This window comes from Stegostoma tigrinum, chromosome 6 (assembly GCF_030684315.1).
Source record: "Stegostoma tigrinum isolate sSteTig4 chromosome 6, sSteTig4.hap1, whole genome shotgun sequence".
Lineage (NCBI taxonomy): Eukaryota > Metazoa > Chordata > Chondrichthyes > Orectolobiformes > Stegostomatidae > Stegostoma > Stegostoma tigrinum.
The window spans coordinates 110,830,510-110,849,288 of NC_081359.1; the positions used below are offsets into that span (position 1 = coordinate 110,830,510).

The 18,779-nt window shown below is 44.9% G+C and overlaps 1 protein-coding gene across 6 annotated transcripts; it reads right to left on the reverse strand.

Annotated features, from left to right (window-relative positions):
• Positions 1–8,122: 8,122 nt before the first annotated feature.
• On the reverse strand, positions 8,123–17,871 carry anapc15 (anaphase promoting complex subunit 15). Of its 6 annotated transcripts, none has more exons than XM_059646872.1 (6): positions 17,756–17,871; positions 13,666–13,786; positions 13,486–13,581; positions 12,572–12,631; positions 9,928–10,068; positions 8,123–9,038 (listed from the first exon to the last, which is right to left on the reverse strand). In XM_059646872.1, exons 2-6 carry the CDS (start codon positions 13,783–13,785, stop codon positions 8,991–8,993), a joined length of 465 nt encoding a protein of 154 aa, XP_059502855.1. In that variant the 5' UTR covers position 13,786; positions 17,756–17,871; the 3' UTR covers positions 8,123–8,990. The 6 variants fall into 6 exon arrangements, with proteins under 6 accessions (XP_059502855.1, XP_059502857.1, XP_059502854.1 ...); XM_059646874.1 differs by lacking the exon at positions 17,756–17,871 and adding an exon at positions 17,447–17,749 and having other exon boundaries at positions 9,928–10,065; XM_059646871.1 differs by lacking the exon at positions 17,756–17,871 and adding an exon at positions 17,447–17,749.
• Between the last annotated feature and the right edge of the window lie 908 nt (positions 17,872–18,779).

Below are 18,779 nucleotides of genomic sequence, written 5' to 3' on the forward strand. Positions count from 1 at the left end.
GAGGACCAGGAAAGCTGACGTTTCAGGTCTTGACCCTTTGGCCTGCTGTGTTCATCCAGCTCTACACCTTGTTATCTCTATCATTCTGAGTGGTTTTGAGTCAATTCATTAGAAGAATGAGGAATGATCTCCTAGAAACGTACAAAATTCTGATGAGGCTAGATAGGGTAAATGGAGGAAGAATGTTCCTGATGACAGGGGAGTCCAGAGCCAGGGTATCACATCCAAGGATATGGGTAGGCCATTTAGGACTGAGATGAGAAATGTCTTCACCCAGAGAGTGGTGAGCCTGTGGAATCCTCTGTCACAGAAAGCAATTGAGGCCAAAACACTGAATGCTTTCAAACAGGAGTTAGACATAATTGTTGGGGCGACAGGAATCAAAGGGTAGGGGGAGAAATTGGGAACAGGGAACCGAGTTGGATGATCAATGATTGAACATTGGAGCCTACTCCTATTTTCAATGGGTCCCATTGTAGTACTGAGTGAGTTATTAAAGGTGTTTATCTTCGTCTTTCATGTGAGGTCAATCAGTGATCCTGAAGTCATTATTCCCCAACATGATAAGCAGATTACCTGCTCATTATCTCATTGCTGTTTGTTGGATCTTACTGTGTTCAAATTGAAGATGATGCAGTGCACAATATAATCATTCAAAAAGAAGTTTTTATTCTCTGTGTCACAGATAAACAATGTTCTGCTTGTTAGACGATTATTGCGGATTTACTGAGCATGTCACAGGTTTTGAAGAAATGCAAATTCTTCTGTGTAGCAATGCAAAACATGGCTCAAAGCTGCAGAAATAGCCAGAGAGATCTGGCCTGGCATCTGTATATTGTACAGCATTGAAAGGGCACTATTTGACCCTGGAAATTGGGGGATAATGTAAGATAAACCCCACATGAAATTGGCAGAAATGGAACAATGATTATCGTAGAATCATAAAAATGTGGAAACAGGCCCTTCGGCCCAACAAGTCCACACCGAACCTCAGCCCCCACCCCCTAACCCACTGAGTCTACACACCCCTGAACACTATGGGCAGGTTAGCATTGCCATTCCACCGAGCCTGCACATCTTTGGACTGTGGGAGGGAACCAGAGCCGAGGTTTTGGAAAAAAGCATGTGTGACTTTATGCAGGGCTGCAAAATAATGGCACCTGGCAATCTGAGAATGTTTCTGTACAGAAGGAGACCATTCAGCCCATTGTGCATGTGCTGGCTCTTTGAAAACTATTCCAGTGAGTTCCGTATTCCGACATCATCTCATAGCTTTACAAATTTGTTCTCTTCAGGTGAATGTCCAATTTTGGGAGATTCTAAGGAATCAGATTCCACTGCGCTTTTAAGGAAGCTTATTCCAGCTCTTAAAATCCTCTATCTGAAGAAATTTTCTGTCACCAACACTTTGTTCTTTTGCTGATTGTTTTAATTTTATGGCCTTTAGCTACCAATGTCTTTGCCAAGGGAAAAAATTTCACCTGCTCCATCCATCAAAATGTAAAATGTACCTCCCATCAAATTTCTCCTTGACCTTCAGTTTTCTTTAAAAAAAAGGTCCCTCAAAAGAAAACAATTCTCAAACATCTTCGAAAAACTAAATCCTTCACATGGACAGTGCTGGAGAAACTCAGCAGGTCTGGCAGCATCAGTGGGGAGAGAAACAGAGTTAACGTTTTGGTTCCAATGTGACCTTTCTTAAGAACTGGAACCAAAATTGTGGGTCATAAATTTTTGACAGAGGTGGGGAAGGAGGAGCAAGGGGAACAGCTGGTGTGGGGGCCCAGTACAAACGACAAAGAGTTTGCTAATTGTGGTGAGTTTCTCCTGGTTGATCGAGAGTCTAGAATTTGGAAGCACAAATTTAAAAATAAGGAGATGCCACTTAGATCTAAGATGAAGAAAATTTTTTTTCACCCTGAAGGTTGTGAACCTTTATGATTACCAGTGGTATAAAGGGTAATGTGAATGGAGAGAGTATAAGGCATTGAAATGTTCAATGTACCATCATTGTGCAGAATGACACAGCAGGCTAAACGGGCTGAATGGCCTACTCCTGTTCCTGAGGCAGCTCATTGCCATCATTCCAAGGTAAATGGACACAAAACAAAAGACTGGGCTTCTCAGCAATAATAACAAGCAGTGATCAGGTCCACAGTCCTAGCCTCAACCCCTCTATCTCTCTGCTGAAAAATAGCATGGGGTTAATCTGGGTGAAAGTTGAAACCAGTTCTAGGACTGCACTCAAGATGAGAATTATTTGGAACTAAACTTGTTAATCTCACTGAAAAACAGAATACAACGTAACAGAGCTAAGAAACAACACGTGAAATAACTATCTAATCCTGCTCTATTGCTGTCTCGGGAGTGTTTACTGGGGACAGTGTAGAGAGAGCTTAATTCTGTACCTAACCCCATGCTGACCCTGTTCTGGGAGTGTTTAATGCGGACAGTGTGGAGGGAACTTTACTTTTAGATTAAAAGAATCATACAGCATGGAAACACACCCTTCAGTCTAACTCGTCTATGCTGACCAAGTTTCCAAACGAAACTAGTCCCATTTGCCCATATCCTTCTAAACCTTTTCATGTGCCTGTCCAAACGTCCCTTAAACTGTCCTCTGGCAATTCATTCCATTTATGTACCACCCTCTGCGTGAAACAGTTGCCCATCAAGTCCCTTTTAAATCTTTCACACCTTAAAGTTATGCCCTGTACTCCTGAAATTCCCAACCCTAGGGAAAAGACCTTTGCTATGGGCCTTACAATGCATCTTAATAGCACTTATCTGTCAACTGGTTGAGCGCTCCAGAATGCACAGCACACTGGCAATCTCTTCGCCTAAACACACTGAAAAGCCCAAATTGTAGCTGCACATTCCCCTGGCTCACGTCAATGCATTTGCTCCATAATCCAATGACACAGCTACTGCCACCGCAATACTCAACCACTTAGGTTGCATTTAAATGATGACCTTTCTGTCAAGGGATGTTTACTCTGTATCTAACCTTGTGCTGAACCTATCCTTGGAGTTTTTGATGGGGATAGTGTCAAGGGGGCTTTACTTTGTGTTTACTTTTTGTTCAATACAGGGATCTTAAGTTTTATTTTAAAAGAGTACAGGAAGCTTTACTCTATATTTAATCTTGTGCTGTCCCTGTCCTGGGAGAGTTTGATGAGGACAGTGTTAAGATAGCTTTACTCTGTAACTAACCTCATGCTGTCCCTGTCCTGGGAGAGTTTGAGGGAAAAATGCAGAGGGAGCCATATTTAATTTAAAAGACTAAACAGATCTTTCCACTGTATCTAACCCTGTGCTGTACCTCATAGAGTCGCACAGCTGTACAGCATGGAAACAGATCCTTTGGTCCAACTCATCCATGCCAACCAGGTAACTTCAATAAATCTACTCCCGTTTGCCAGCATTTAGCACATATCCCTCTAAACCCTTCCTATTCATGTACCATCCAGATGCTTTTAAATGTTGTAATTGTACCAGACTCTACCACTTCCTCTGGCAACTTATTCCACACACTCCACCTTCTGCGTGAAAATATTGCCCCTTAAGTCCCTTTTAAATCTTACCCCTCTCACCTTAAACCTCTAGTTTTGGACTCCTCCTACCCTGGGGAAAAGTCCTTGTCTATTCATTCTATCCATGCCCTTCATAATTTTATAAACCTCTGTAAGGTCACCCCTCACCCTCCGATGCTCCAGGGAAAATAGCCCCAGCCTATTCAGAGATAAAGGGAACTGCAGATGTTGGAGAATCCAAGATAACGAAGTGTGAAGCTGGATGCACACAGCCCTCTCCCCATCCCCCTCTCTGATGAAGGGTCTAGGCCCGAAACGTCAGCTTTTGTGCTCCTGAGATGCTGCTTGGCCTGCTGTGTTCATCCAGCTTCACACTTCGTTATCCCAGACTATTCAACCTCTCTCTATAGTTCAAACCCTCCAAATCCCTGGCAACATCCTTGTAAATCTTTTCTGAACCCTTTCAAGTTTTACAACATCCTTCCTATGGCAGGGAGACCAGAAATGTGTGCAGTATTCCACAAGCAGTCTAACCAATGTCTTCAGATAGTAGGAACTGCAGAATCTGAGATAACAAGGTGTTATTAAGCTCAATAACAAGTTCAATAACTGAAGAAAGGTCTAGGCCCGAAACATCAACTGTCTTGCTCCCCTGATGCTGCTTGGCCTGCTGTGTTCATCCAGCTGTACACCTTGTTATCTCTAACCAATGTCCTGTACAGCTGCAACATGACCCTCCCAACTCCGATACACAATGCGCTGACCAGTAAAGGCAAGCGTACCAAATACCTTCTTCACTATCCTATCAACCTCCAAGGAACTATGCATCTGCACTCCAAGATTTCTTTGTTCAGCCACACACCCCAGGACCTTACCATTAAATGTATATGTCCTGCCCTGACTTGCCTTTCCAAGATGCAGCACTTCATATTTATCTAAATTAAACTCCATCTGCCACTTCTTGGCCTATTGGCCCATCTGATCAAGGTCCCACTGTACTTGGAGTTAACCTTCTTTGCTGTCCACTGCATCTTCGATTTTGGTGTCACCTGCAAAATTACTAACCATACCAGCAATATTCACATGCAAACCATTTGTATAAATGATGACAAGCAGTGGACCTAGCACTGATCCCTGTCACACACCACTGGTCACAGGCCTCCAGTCTGAAAAGCAACACTCCACTACTACCCTCTGTCTTCTACCTTTCAACGAGTTCTGTGTCAAAATAGCCAGTTCTCCCTGAATTCCATGTGATCTAACTTTGTTAACCAGTCTACAGTGAGGAATCTTGTCAAATGCCGTACTGAAGTCCATTTGGATCATGTCCATTGTTCTGTCCTCATCAGTTCTCTTCATTACTTCTTCAAAAAACTCAATTAAGTGTTAGTGAGACACAATTTCCCACGCACAAAGCCATGTTGACTATCCCTAATCAGTCCTTGCCTTTCCAAGTCATGTAAATCCCATCCCTCAGGAACCCCTCCAACAACTTGCCCATCACCAATGTCAAGCTCACCGATCTGCAGTTCCCTGGCTTTTCCTTACTACCTTTCTTAAACAGTGGCACCACATTAGCCAACCTCCAGTTGTCTGGCCCCACATCTGTGGCTATTGATGATACAAATATCTCAGCAAGGGACCTGGTAATCACTTGCCTGGCTTCCCACAGAGTTGTGGGGTACACCTGACCAGATCCTGGGGATTTATCCACCTTTATGTGTTTTAAGACATCCAGTATTTCCTCCTCTGTAATATGTATATTTTCCAAGATGTCCCTACTTATTTCCCCATCACTATCTTCCACATCCATCTCCAGATACTCGTTTAGTATCTCCTCCATCTTCTACCCTTCCAGACATAGACAGCCTTGCTGATCTTTAAGGGGCCCTGTTCCCTCCCTAGTTACCTTTTGTCCTTAATGTATTTGTAGAATCCCTTTCAATTCTTCTTAACTCTAGTTGCCAAAACTAACTCATGTCCCCTTTTTGCCCTCCTGACTTCCCTCTTTAGTATACTCCCACTGCCTTTATAAACTTGTAGGGATTCACTCAATCTCTGCTGTCATTTCCTGACATACGCTTTTTTATTCTTGTCCAAAACCTCAACTTCTCTAGCCATCCAGTATTTCCTACACCTACCAGCTGTGTCCTTCACTCTAACAGAAACATACTGTCTCTGCTCTCATCATCTCATTTTTGAATGCTTCTCATTTTCCCCGCAAACATCTGGCCCCAATCAACATTTGAAAGTTTTTGCATAATACTATGAAGATTGGCCTTCCTCCAATTTAGAACTATAACTTTTAGATGTGATTTATTCTTTTCCACCATTATTTTAAAACTAATAGAATTATGGTCACTGGCCCCACAGTATTTCCTCACTGACATTGCAGTCACTGGCTCTGCCTTATTTCCCAAGAGTAGGTCAAGTTTCGCAGCTTCTGTAGTCATTACATCCACATACTGAATCAGGACCTCTCCATCCAAGCCCTTAACGCTACGGCAGTCCCCAGGTTACACTTGGAAAACTAAAATCCCCAACCAAAACCACCCTATTATTTTTACTGATAACAGAGATCTCCTCACACATTTGTTTTTCAATTTTCTGCTGATTGTTGGCGATTCCGTAGTACCGACAAATACCTGAGTCCAGAGACGATGGGAACTGCCGATGCTGGAGAATCCGAGATAACAAAGTGTGGGGCTGGATGAACACAGCAGGCCAAGCAGAATCTCAGGAGCACAAAAGCTGACGTTTCGGGTCTAGACCCTTCATCAGACTGATGAAGCGTCCAGGCACAAAATGTCAATTTTTGTGCTCCTAAAATGCTGCTTGGCCTGCTGTGTTCATCCAGCCCCACACTTTAATACCCAAGTCCATTTGCCTTACCTTTTAGGCCTCTTGCAGCAAAATAAATTGAGTTATATTTATCAGTCCTACCTCATTCTCTGCTTTGTTCCTGCCTGCTCTGTATAAAACATTGAACGGTACAACATAGTACAGGCCCTTCGGCCCACAATGTTGTGCCAAACTTTTACGCTCATCCTAAGGTCTATCTACCTTATACTATCATCCAATATGCTTATCTAATAGCCACTTAAATGGCCCTAACAGGACCGACTCCACTACCCTCTCTGACAATGCATTCCATGCCCCTACCACTGAGTAAAGGACCTACCTCTGATGTCTCCCCTATATCTACTTGCACTCACTTTAAAACTATCCCCCCTCATAATAGCTACCTCCACCCCGGGAAAAAGTCTCTGGCTGTCCACCCGATCCATACCTCTGATCATTTTGTACACTTTTGTCGTCACCTCCCATCCTTTGTCGTTCTAAAGAGAAAAGCTCTCTCAACCTTTCCTTGTAAGACCTTCCCTCCATTCCAGGCAACATCCTGGTAAATCTCTTCTGTACCTTTTTCAACGCTTCCACATCTTTCCTGTAATGAGGCGACCAGAACTGGACACAATAGTCCAGATGTGGCCGAACCAGGCTTTTGCATAGCTGCAGCATAACTTCAGAGCTCTTGAATTTAATCCCTCTATTAATGAAAACTAACACACCATATACCTTCTTAACAACTCTATCCACCTGGGTGGCAGCTTTCAGAGAACTATGGACCTGAACCCCAAAATCCCTCTGCTCCTCCACACTGCCAAGAATCTTTCCATTAACCCTGTATTCTGCTTTAAAGTTTGTCCTTCCAAAATGAATCACCTTACACTTTTCAGGGATAAACTCCATCTGCCTCTTCTCAGCCCAGTTCTGCATCCTAACAATGTTCCTTTGTAACCTAGAACAGCCCTCCGCATTATCCACAACGTGACCCACCTTTGTATCATCCATGAACTTGCTAATCTACCATTCCACTCCTAGATCCAATGTTTTCCTTGCTCCTTTCCCCAACTGCACCAGTCTCAGACTGATCTCTTTCCTCACTATCCCCCTGCATCCCCCAGTCCCCGCCAACTTTTCTAGTTTGAATCCTCCCAAGTAGCTTTAGCAAATCTCCCTGCCAGTATGAGTCCTCTTCCAATTCAGGTGCAAACTGTCCTTCTTCACAGGTTGCTTCTACCCCAGAAGAGATTCCAATAATCCAAAAATTTGAATCCTTCTCCCCTGTTCCAGTTCCTCAGCCATACATTCACCTGCTCTATTCTCCTATACTTACTCTCCCTAGCTCGTGGCACTGGGTGTAATCTGGATATTACTACTCTCAAGGACCTCCTTTTTAAATTCCAGCCTATATTCTCTCCTTAGAATCTTGCCTTTTCTCTACCTATGTCGTTAATTCCAAGGTGTACAATAACCTCATGCTAGTCCCTGTCCCCTTTGAGAATATTCTATACCCTCTCCAAGATATCCTTGATCCTGGCACCAGGGAGACAACACACCATCCTCATTTCTCACTGTCGGTCGCAGAAATGTCAGTCTGTGCCTCTGGTTAGAGAGTGCCCTATCACAATCAATCACTTGGAACCTGGAGTATCCCTCATTACATTAGAACCAGTCTCAGTACGAGAACTTGTCCTCAGAGTAGTGCAAACTGAGGCTAAGATAATTATAAAATAAATACTCAGGGAGGACCAACAAAACATTTTATTTTAGAGTTCACAAGAAATGTCCCTAAGTAATTGTTCAGTAGAGGCAGTAAAGAGAAACCTGCAATGCTTTCAGTCCTGTGTTTGGCGGAGAATCCATTTCCTGGTTAGAATGTGGAACCTGCCATGGCAGGCAGTGGTTAAATGATGAACAGCTGAGATGTATTGAAAAGAAACAAAAAGAGCTGAAGGATAAGTGAAGGGATAGAAGGATGTGCTGGAAAGGTGAAGTTGGAAAAGGTGTGATTGAGAGCAGCATGGAGTGTTTGACACGGATTTGACACAAACTGTACCTGGTCTCAGCTTGGCCCCTCCCTGACTGTTGGGCCGAGGTTGGGATCTGAACTCTGTATTCTGAAAACCCCCTCAATTCTACAAACCATAAGACAAGATTCCACTGGATAACAATTTCACAACTTGTAACCCCAGTTCCCTGGTGTGGGAATGGTCTGTGGAAATCCAGCGCTTTCCAACCCAGAGAAGGAGGGAGTGAATCAGCTGAAAATCTTAAGGTGGAGGTTGATTTTGCTGGGGTGGGGGAAGGATACGCATCCTCAAGGGTCATGGAACCGATATGTGTGGAAGGATCAAACCTAAGGGGCTGAATGGCCTCCTGTTCTAGTCTGGAATAGAGCAATCACAGCCGTTCAAAAAAGTCCATGCCTCAAACAGTGTCAGACAGAGGAGTCTGGACAAGCCAGGGTTAGGGTTGGGGGTGATGGCAGGTGAAGGCATGCATGCATTTATGATCAGACGTGTCTTCTTCAAGGTATCTCTTGTTCCCAGTGTCAAATTTGGTGACTAAACTGAATCCCTGGATTTGAAGAGCACAGAGAGAGTCAAAGGCCCTTTAGATCATCCACTGGTCCTGGTCCTGCTCTGCACCTTCCATGTCGATCTGCAGGACCAAAGTTTTAGTGAGTTACACATTTCAACATAACACCGAATAGACAGCTTCTCCCTGTAGTAAACTAACCAAGGCTCCTGAGACAGGTTCGTTCAAACTCACCACTATTTCCATCTAGAGGGACAAGGGCAGCAGATTCACAGGAACACCAGCCCCTGCAAGTTCCTCTCCAAGCCACTCACCATCCTGACCTGGAAATATGGGTGTCACCAAGTCAAAATCCTGTAATTCCCTCCCTAAGGGTTTTGCGCGTCTACCCCTAAAGCACACAGCTTGCAGCAGTTCAAGAAGGCAGCTCATCATCACCTTCTCCAGGGGCAATTAGGGACGGGTAAGTAATGCTGGCCAGCCAGTGATGCCCATATTCCCTGAACAAAGAAAAACAAACTCATTAGAGTTGGGGGTGGAAGAAAAAGGTGTGGTTGGGTGACTCGCGGAGCACTTAGAGGTACCAACAGTGGATGTCAGAAATAGGTGGGTAGTGATGGTGAAAAACAGACCCATGTGATAGACCGTGATAGCAGATATCTTGACTGGAATAGCCAAGGACAAGGGCAGTCATTGCTTAAAACAAGAAATCAGTCGCTCTGTCCCTTATAACCCAGGCAGAGAGTGCCTTCTTAACAGTTTTGCTGGGAGCTGGAACCAGGGCTGAACGTTGAGGTTATCTAGGCCTCATAAACAATGGCCCCCAAACCGCAATGTTGCATTTCTTTAAGCCAGTGCATTTCTCATTGACCCCTCCCCACTTCAAAAGCGGACTCACTTGTGACAAACACAACATAACAGCCCTCTCGGTAAACAATTTCTCCAGCAGGGTACAAGTGATCCCACCCTGCTGTGCTCTAGCACCCACCCCACTGGCCATTGCCCTGCTCACCTCATTTATCTCTCCATCATCTGGAGACTCATTGTAATCATTCATCTCATCCATGTCCTGCATGTCTTCATCTTCCTCAGAGTCCTCTTCACTGTCCTCGTCATCCTCATCATCCTCCTCTTCCTCATCATCATAGTTCTGCTGTGATGGATCCCAACATGGCATCAAACAGAAAACAGACTGACTACACTTCCTCACTGCACACCACACATTAAACATTTAAGCAGTAAAATCTCAGATATATATGGAATATATTCTATATAGCTCATCTACACTTCACGTTGTGCATGAATCTTATTTAAATGGAAGAAAACTGCAGAAAGCTGCAACACTGGGGGATTTGAGAATTCTCATCTGTGTATCCAAGTTCAGCAGGTAACAGGGAAGGCAAACAGAAAGATGGCTTTTACATCAAAGGGAATGGAATACACAAGTAGAAAATTCTTTGCTAAAACTGTACAAGACACCAGTCAGATAACAGCTGGAATACTGTGAACAGTTTAAGGCCCCTTATCTCAGGAAAGATATACCGGTATCCACTCCAGGGAAGGCTCACTGGCTCATACCAGGTCAGGAGGGGCTGTCTTATGAGGACAGGCTGAGTAGGTTGGGCCTGTACTCATTGGAATGTAGAAGAATGAGAGGTGATCTTATTGAAACATCTTAGGTTTGACAGGATAGATGTGGAGAGGTTGTTTCCCCCTGTGGGAGAGTCTAGGGCCAGGTGGCATCATCTCAGAATAAGGGATCACACATTTAAGACAGAGATGAAGAAGAATTTCTTCTCTCAGAGGGTAATGAATCTGTGGAATCCTTTACTGGAGAGACTGGGTCATTAGGTACACTAAAGGCTGAGAGAGCCAGATTTTCAATTAGGAAGGGAATCGAGGGTTATGGGGTAAGGCTATAAAATGTAGATGAGGATTATCAGATCAGGCACAATCTCATGAATGCAGGAGCAGACTCAAAGGCTGAATGTCCTACTTCTGCTCCTTATGTTTTATGGTCTAATGATCTTAGCAGGAAACCTCAATAGGGCCATTTAAGCAGCTATCAGAAAGGCATATGGATGATAGTATAAGGTAGGGGTGGAGGTTAGATAGAATTTAGGATTAGGGTAAAAGTTCGGCACAACAGAGTGGGCCGAAGGGCCTGTACTGTGCTGCACTGTTCTATGTAACTACTTGAGCCGGTTCCATTGTTGACTTCAATCACAATTGATCTGTATTTTAACTCCATTCACCCCAGCTTAGTTTTATAAATATCATGAGCTTTATCCAAGGAAAATCCAGCAATCACATTTTTGAAATCTTCAGTTCTTTTAGCCGGAAGGACACTAGCCACTCACCATCCTGACTTGGAAATATATCACCATTCCTTCAGGATCCTAGAAACCACTCCCACCCTACAAGCATTATGCATCTACCTGCAGAACATGGACTGCAGTGATTCAAGAAGGCAGCTCACTACCACCTTCTCAAGGGGCAACTACAGATGGGCAATAAATGCTGGCCCAGTCAGTGATGACCAAATCACATGAATGAATGATGAAAAAAACTCAATGCAGTCCTTTAAACACCTCAGTAAGATCACCACTTAGTCTTCAAATACAATTGTTTCCAAAAAGACTCTTGCCCTAATGCCAAAACTCAGTTGAACTCCCCCTTGTGCGGTGAAGCCATAGATCCTAGGGTTGCTCCCTCGTTAGAGAGAGACTACTGATGGTGCTTAAGCCTGAATGTCATCACATCTCAGATGGGGGGAGAGCTGCAGAACGAGACTCCTTCATGGTACCTCAGCCACTGCAGGAACTAAACCCACGCTGTTGGCATCACCCTGCATCACAAACCAGCTGTCTAGCCAACTGAACTAATCAATCCCCTATAAGGAATGGGTATAGGAATTGTCCCTAGACTTCTAAAACCTGGTTTTCCATTAAATATGATCATGTCCAAGTCCTGACATCAAATCTGCTCTTCCTGTCCAGTCTCTGTAGCCCTTAATTTTCTTTCAGATCAAAAGATTTTTGATAAAAACATAGGAAAAATGATGCAGGACCAGGCCATTTGGCCCTTTATGCATGCTTTGCCATTCATTTTGATCAACCAAGTCGATAACTTGTTCCTGCTTTCCCCCAAATCTCTCAATCCCTTTCATCCCAAGTGCTACATCCAACTCCTTTATATCATACAATGTTTTGCCCTTGACTGCTTTCTGTGGCAGAGAATTTCACTCTCTGGGTGAAGACATTTTTCTTCATCGCAGTGCTAAATTGTCTACCCTGTATCCTTGGATTGTGGCCCCTGCTCCTGGACTCCCCAGTCATGGGGGACATCCTTCCTACATTTACCCTGTCTATTCCTGCCAGCCTTTTATAAGTTTCTGTGAGACTGCCTCCTCATTTCTTCTAAATTCCTAACGGATTCAGATGAATATCACAGACTCCTTAGGGTGGAGAACTATGAAGATTCACAGATTTCGCTGCAATGATGTTCCTTCAGTCATTCCATGACCGGAAACCCCTTATGCTGAGTATCTGCTCTTTTCTTGTCCAGCATTCCCCAAACTTCTTCATGAAAACAGATCTCTGCAAATCTATCAACAAGGCTTGCTACAGAAACCCAGGGCCCAGTCAGATACTCACCTCAGAAGCAGGCTTTCCAATTGGGACCAAAGTATTGTTCTTCTCAGCAATACTCTGCAACTGTGCGTGGGATGTGACAGGGAGGGAGAGAGAGAGAGAGAGAGAAATAAAACTTGTAAAATCGAATGACTGAAACCACCATCCTGAAATTGCAGTTCCCTCAGCCCTATTACTCATCAGACCTGAGTTTCCTCAATATCTGACCCTAATCGCTCACACTGCTGGGAAGGTATAGCACAACCAGAAATATCCTTCCCTGTAAAGAGTTTTAATTTGTTACAAACTAAAACTTTAAGCATTTCCTCCTACTAACCTCAATTATGTGAAGAGTTGTTTAAAAATCAAAGAATTGTAATGTTGGAGGAGGCCTTTTGGCCTATTGTTCCTGTACTGGAAAGTGTTTTGAGTACTGCCTCATACTGAGGACATTCTCTGCTTAACTTTCATTCTGAATGCCAGAAATTGGCCTCTTCACAGCTGGGATCATTTCCATTCTATTCAGGTCACATCATTTACCTGCAGAAGGACGCAGCCACACACACAGCCTGGATAATATCCAGGTTTCACCTGATAAGTAGCAAGTTACATATTTGTGCCACATAAGTGCTCAAGAGAGAATCTAATCAATGTCTTCTAACATTCAATTGTGTCACTATCAAAGAATGCCTCACTTTTAACATTCTGGACTAGCCATATAAATACCGAGAGAAGGCAATGGTACCATGGTATTGTCATGAGACTATTAATCCAGTGACCCAGGTAACATTCTGTGGGCTCAGGTTAATGGTGGAATTTGAATTCAATAAATGTCTGGAATTAAGCATATAACAATGACCATTAACCAGTGTTGATTGTTGGGAAAATCCCATCAGCTTCACTGACATCCTTTGGAGAAGAAAATCTGCTGTCCTTACCCAATGTGGCCCACATGGAACTCCAGACCCATAGCAATGAGGCCGACCCTTAACTTCCCCTTGACAATTAGGAATGAGCAACACATGCCGGTCAACCTGCAATGCCCACATACCATGAATTTTTTAAAAAACTGTCAGATTGAGGTTAAAAAACACACGTGCACACGCATGGACACTGACCCAAGCTTGATGCTGGTTCTCTTGTTGTTGGAGTTCATTTTCATCCACACATGGTCGATCGAGGTTAAACCATAATGACTCTGTCACTCGGGGAAAGAGTGACGGAAAAAGTGTTGACATCCTCAAGAGAGAGAGAAATAAAAGGGCAGTTAGAAACAGAGAAAGTGGAGATGCTTCCTATCCTTTGTGGATTTTTACACACTTGGGCAGGAAGTGGAAATCTGTGAGCTTTGTAGCTTCTCCTCCAAATGCTTGAAAGCAATTAATTTGTTCCATTTGCTTATAATGTCAGCATTTGAAATGCCATAAGGGCAATGCGGCCAGGTAGGGTAATAGGCAGAAACACCTTCCCTAAGTAAGTGAGGGAAATAATAGTGATGCAGTAGTAATGCCACCGACAAATAACTGTCAGAATCCCAGGCTAACCTTCTAGCAACTTAGGTTTGAATCCCACTATGACAGATGGAGAAAACTGAATTCAAATAATAATAATTCAAATAAAGAATTAAAAAGCTGATTTAATGATGACTGTTGTTAAAAACCCATCTGGTTCACTAATTTCCTTTAGAATTGGAAATCTGCTGTCTTTGGCTGGGACTCCAGCCCCACATCAATGTGGTCAACTCTCACTTGCCAAATAAAAACCAAAAGAACTGCAGATGCTGTAAATCAGGAACAAAAACAAAGTTTCTGGAAAAGCTCAGCAGGTCTGGCAGCATCTGTGAAGGAAAAAACAGAGTTAACGTTTCAGGACCAGTGACCCTTCCTCGGAACTCTTATTTGCCCTCTAAATTGACCCAAGCAAGCTTCGCAGTTAAGGCAATTACGGATAGCCAATAAATACACCCGTAGAGCCATAGACACATCCCATGAATGAATAAGCAGAAAAACTACAGATAGAACATAGAAGAATACAGCACAGTACAGGCCCTTTGGCCCATGATGTTGTGCTGACCTCTTATCCTACTAAGATCAATCTACCCTGCATACCCTCCATTTTACTATCCTCCATGTGCCCATCCAACAGTCGCTTAAAAGTCTCTAACGTATCTGACTCCACTACCACTGCCAGCAGCACATTCCACACACTCACTACTCTGTGAAGAACCTACCTCTGACATCTCCCCTTTACCTTCCTACAGTCACCTTGAAATTATGTCCCCTCGTAATAGTCATTTCCGCCCTGGGAAAAAGTCTCTAACTATACACTCTATCTATGCCTCTCATTGTTTTGTCTCTCATCATCAGCTCTATCGAGTCACCTCTCATCTTTCTTCGCTCAAATGAAAAAAGCCCTAGACAAGAGGGTGAATAGCTGTTAATGGGGACTTTTAGTGACTAACAACAGGGGGTGTGTAAATGGCAGGCTATGTGGTAACAAGGCCTGGTGTGTGGGGTGGGGGGGCGCTGGGACATGGGAGAGTCTAGGCCTTAAAATTATTGAACTCAATATTGAGTCCGGAGGGCCATAGGGTCCCCAAGCGGAAATTTAGGTGTTGTTCTTCCAGCTTCCGTTGGATTTCACTGGAACACGGCAGCAAGCCAGAGACAGAGATGTTGGCCAGGGAGCAAGGTGGTGTATTGAAGTGGCAGGCAACAGGTAGTTCAAAGTCTTTTTTGCGAGCATGTTTTTGCGAGATGTTCTGCGAAGCAGTTGCCAAGTTTTCACAGATATGTTGTAAAAATGACACATTTCATGAGTCACAAAAAGCTAGCATGCAGGCACAGCAGATAATAAAGATAACAAGTGGAATGTTGGCTTTTATAGGTAATGGAATGGAATACAAAGGTAAAGAAGCATCATTACGACTATGCAAGGCTCTGGATGTGAGTTTGCTCGCTGAGCTGGAAGGTTAGTTTTCAGACGTTTCGTCACCATTCTAGGTAATATCTGATGTTACCTAGAATGGTGACGAAACGTCTGAAAACGAACCTTTCAGCTCAGCGAGCAAACTCACATCCAGAACCTCAACCTGAGCTACAAATCTTCTCAAAACACACTATGCAAGGCATTGGTGAGACCACACCTGTGTATTGTGCACAGTTTTGGTCCCTTATTTGAGGAAAGATGTAATAGCATTGGAGGCAGTTCAGAAGAGGTTCACTGGATTGATCCTAGAGCTGAGGGATTTAGGGATATGAAGCGAGAGTTTATGAAGAGTTTAGGCCTATACATTCCAGAATTTAGAAGAATGAGGGGAGATCAAATTGAGGTATTCGAGATGATACAAGGTGTGGATAAAATAGATGTGAAGCAGATTCTTCCTTTTGTGGGGGCATTCTAAGATGAGGGGTAGCAAATCTAAAACAAAGTTGAGGAGAAACTGCTTCTCCCAAAGGGTTGTGAATCTGTGGAATTGGCTACTCCAAAGTAAGGTGGATGCTGGGACAGTGAGTGAATATATGGAGGAGTTACACAGATTTTTAATTGGTAATGGGCTGAAGGATTGTGGGGAGAAGGCAAGAAAATAGGGGTGAGGATTATCAGCCATGATCAAACAGCAGAACAGAGTTAGATGGACCAAATGGCCTAGTTCTGCCCCTATAGAACATAGAAAAGAACATAGAACAGTACAGCACAGAACAGGCCCTTCAGCCCACAATGTTGTGCCGACCATTGATCCTCATGTATGCACCCTCAAATTTCTGTGACCATATACATGTCCAGCAGTCTCTTAAATGTCCCCAATGACCTTGCTTCCACAACTGCTGCTGGCAACGCATTCCATGCTCTCACAACTCTCTGCGTAAAGAACCCGCCTCTGACATCCCCTCTATACTTTCCTCCAACCAGCTTAAAACTATGACCCCTCGTGCTAGCCATTTCTGCCCTGGGAAATAGTCTCTGGCTATCAACTCTATCTATGCCTCTCATTATCTTGTATACCTCAATTAGGTCCCCTCTCCTCCTCCTTTTCTCCAATGAAAAGAGACCGAGCTCAGTCAACCTCTCTTCATAAGATAAGCCCTCCAGTCCAGGCAGCATCCTGGTAAACCTCCTCTGAACCCTCTCCAAAGCATCCACATCTTTCCTATAATAGGGCGCCCAGAACTGGACGCAGTATTCCAAGTGCGGTCTAAGCAAAGTTTTATAGAGCTGCAACAAGATCTCACGACTCTTAAACTCAATCCCCCTGTTAATGAAAGCCAAAACACCATATGCTTTCTTAACAACCCTGTCCACTTGGGTGGCCATTTTAAGGGATCTATGTATCTGCACACCAAGATCCCTCTGTTCCTCCACACTTCCAAGAATCCTATCCTTAATCCTGTACTCAGCTTTCAAATTCGACCTTCCAAAATGCATCACCTCGCATTTATCCAGGTTGAACTCCATCTGCCACCTCTCAGCCCGTCTCTGCATCCTGTCAATGTCCCGCTGCAGCCTACAACGGCCCTCTACACTGTCAATGACACCTCCGACCTTTGTGTCGTCTGCAAACTTGCTGACCCATCCTTCAATCCCCTCATCCAAGTCATTAATAAAAATTACAAGCAGTAGAGGCCCAAGGACAGGGCCCTGTGGAACCCCACTCACCACTGAAAATATAGCTATAGCTTGAGAATTTAAGGGAAAACTCACTTCTTCAAAAAATAGATTAAAGCCAAAAGCAATTCCGTCCACCAAATGGAATTGTTACAGATCAAAATGTGACTCTGATGCTTTTTACTCAAGTAAATAACTTCAGGGAAATGAGACACAGGAGATCAGTCACAGATCCAACACATTGCTGTGGTCCTGAAGGATTCAGAGGGGCTGAATGGCTTCTTGGGCACTTACCTACAGCAACAGTGGTGAGGAACAGCAACCCTACCTAAATCTAAAGGGCATACAGTACAGGAAGGAGACCCTTCAGCCCATCAGGCTCGGGCTAGCAGGGAGAGGCAGCGGAGGCGGGGGCTGCAGTGGGAGGAGGCGGGGTCTGGGTATAAGGGTGGGGCTGGTCCTGGAGGGGGCGGGGCTAGTCCCGGAGAGGGCGGGTCTAGCTGGGCCAACCGGGTCCGGCCGATCTCCCCGTCCCGCTCGTCTGGGGCCGGTAAGGCCCGACCCAGGCCCCGGTGTCCGCCACCGGCTTTCACTGCCGCCTACCTTTGTGACCGCCGGAAGCGGTTCCGCCGCCGAACGCCCTCCCCCGCAGGCTGGCGCGGTGACACAGCGCGGCGGCGAAAAGCTCACTTCCGGTTCCGATGGTTGTGTGCAGCGTTTCCCGGGTCCGGGTGGGTGTAAGCTCTTTGCGGAACCAAGAGTTTGCAGCAGGGATAAATATGTTCCCCACCTCCACTTCCCTGCCCTCCCCCCAACAAATGGTATACCTCAGCCCCCTCATCCCAATCCTCAACAACTCTCCACTAACACCCCCTCTATCCTAGGCCACCTTTTCCATTCTCTCCTCGTTCTTTCTTCATTATCCCTCCACTCCTCCTCCTCACTCCCTCGCTTCACTCCATCTTTCACTCCTCCTCCTCCTCACTCCCTCGCTTCACTCCATCTTTCGCACCTCACTCCTCCTCACTCCCTCGCTTCACTCCATCTTTCGCACCTCACTCCTCCTCACTCCCTCGCTTCACTCCACCTTTCACTCCTCCTCCTCCTCACTCCCTCGCTTCACTCCATCTTTCACTCCTCCTCCTCCTCACTCCCTCGCTTCACTCCATCTTTCGCACCTCACTCCTCCTCACTCCCTCGCTTCACTCCATCTTTCACTCCTCCTCCTCCTCACTCCCTCGCTTCACTCCATCTTTCGCTCCTCCTCCTCCTCACTCCCTCGCTTCACTCCACCTTTCACTCCTCCTCCTCCTCACTCCCTCGCTTCACTCCATCTTTCACTCCTCCTCCTCCTCACTCCCTCGCTTCACTCCATCTTTCGCACCTCACTCCTCCTCACTCCCTCGCTTCACTCCATCTTTCACTCCTCCTCCTCCTCACTCCCTCGCTTCACTCCATCTTTCGCTCCTCACTCTTCCTCACTCCCTCGCTTCACTCCATCTTTCGCACCTCACTCCTCCTCACTCCCTCGCTTCACTCCATCTTTCGCTCCTCCTCATTCCCTCGCTTCACTCCACCTTTCACTCCTCCTCCTCCTCGTTCCCTCGCTTCACTCCATCTTTCACTC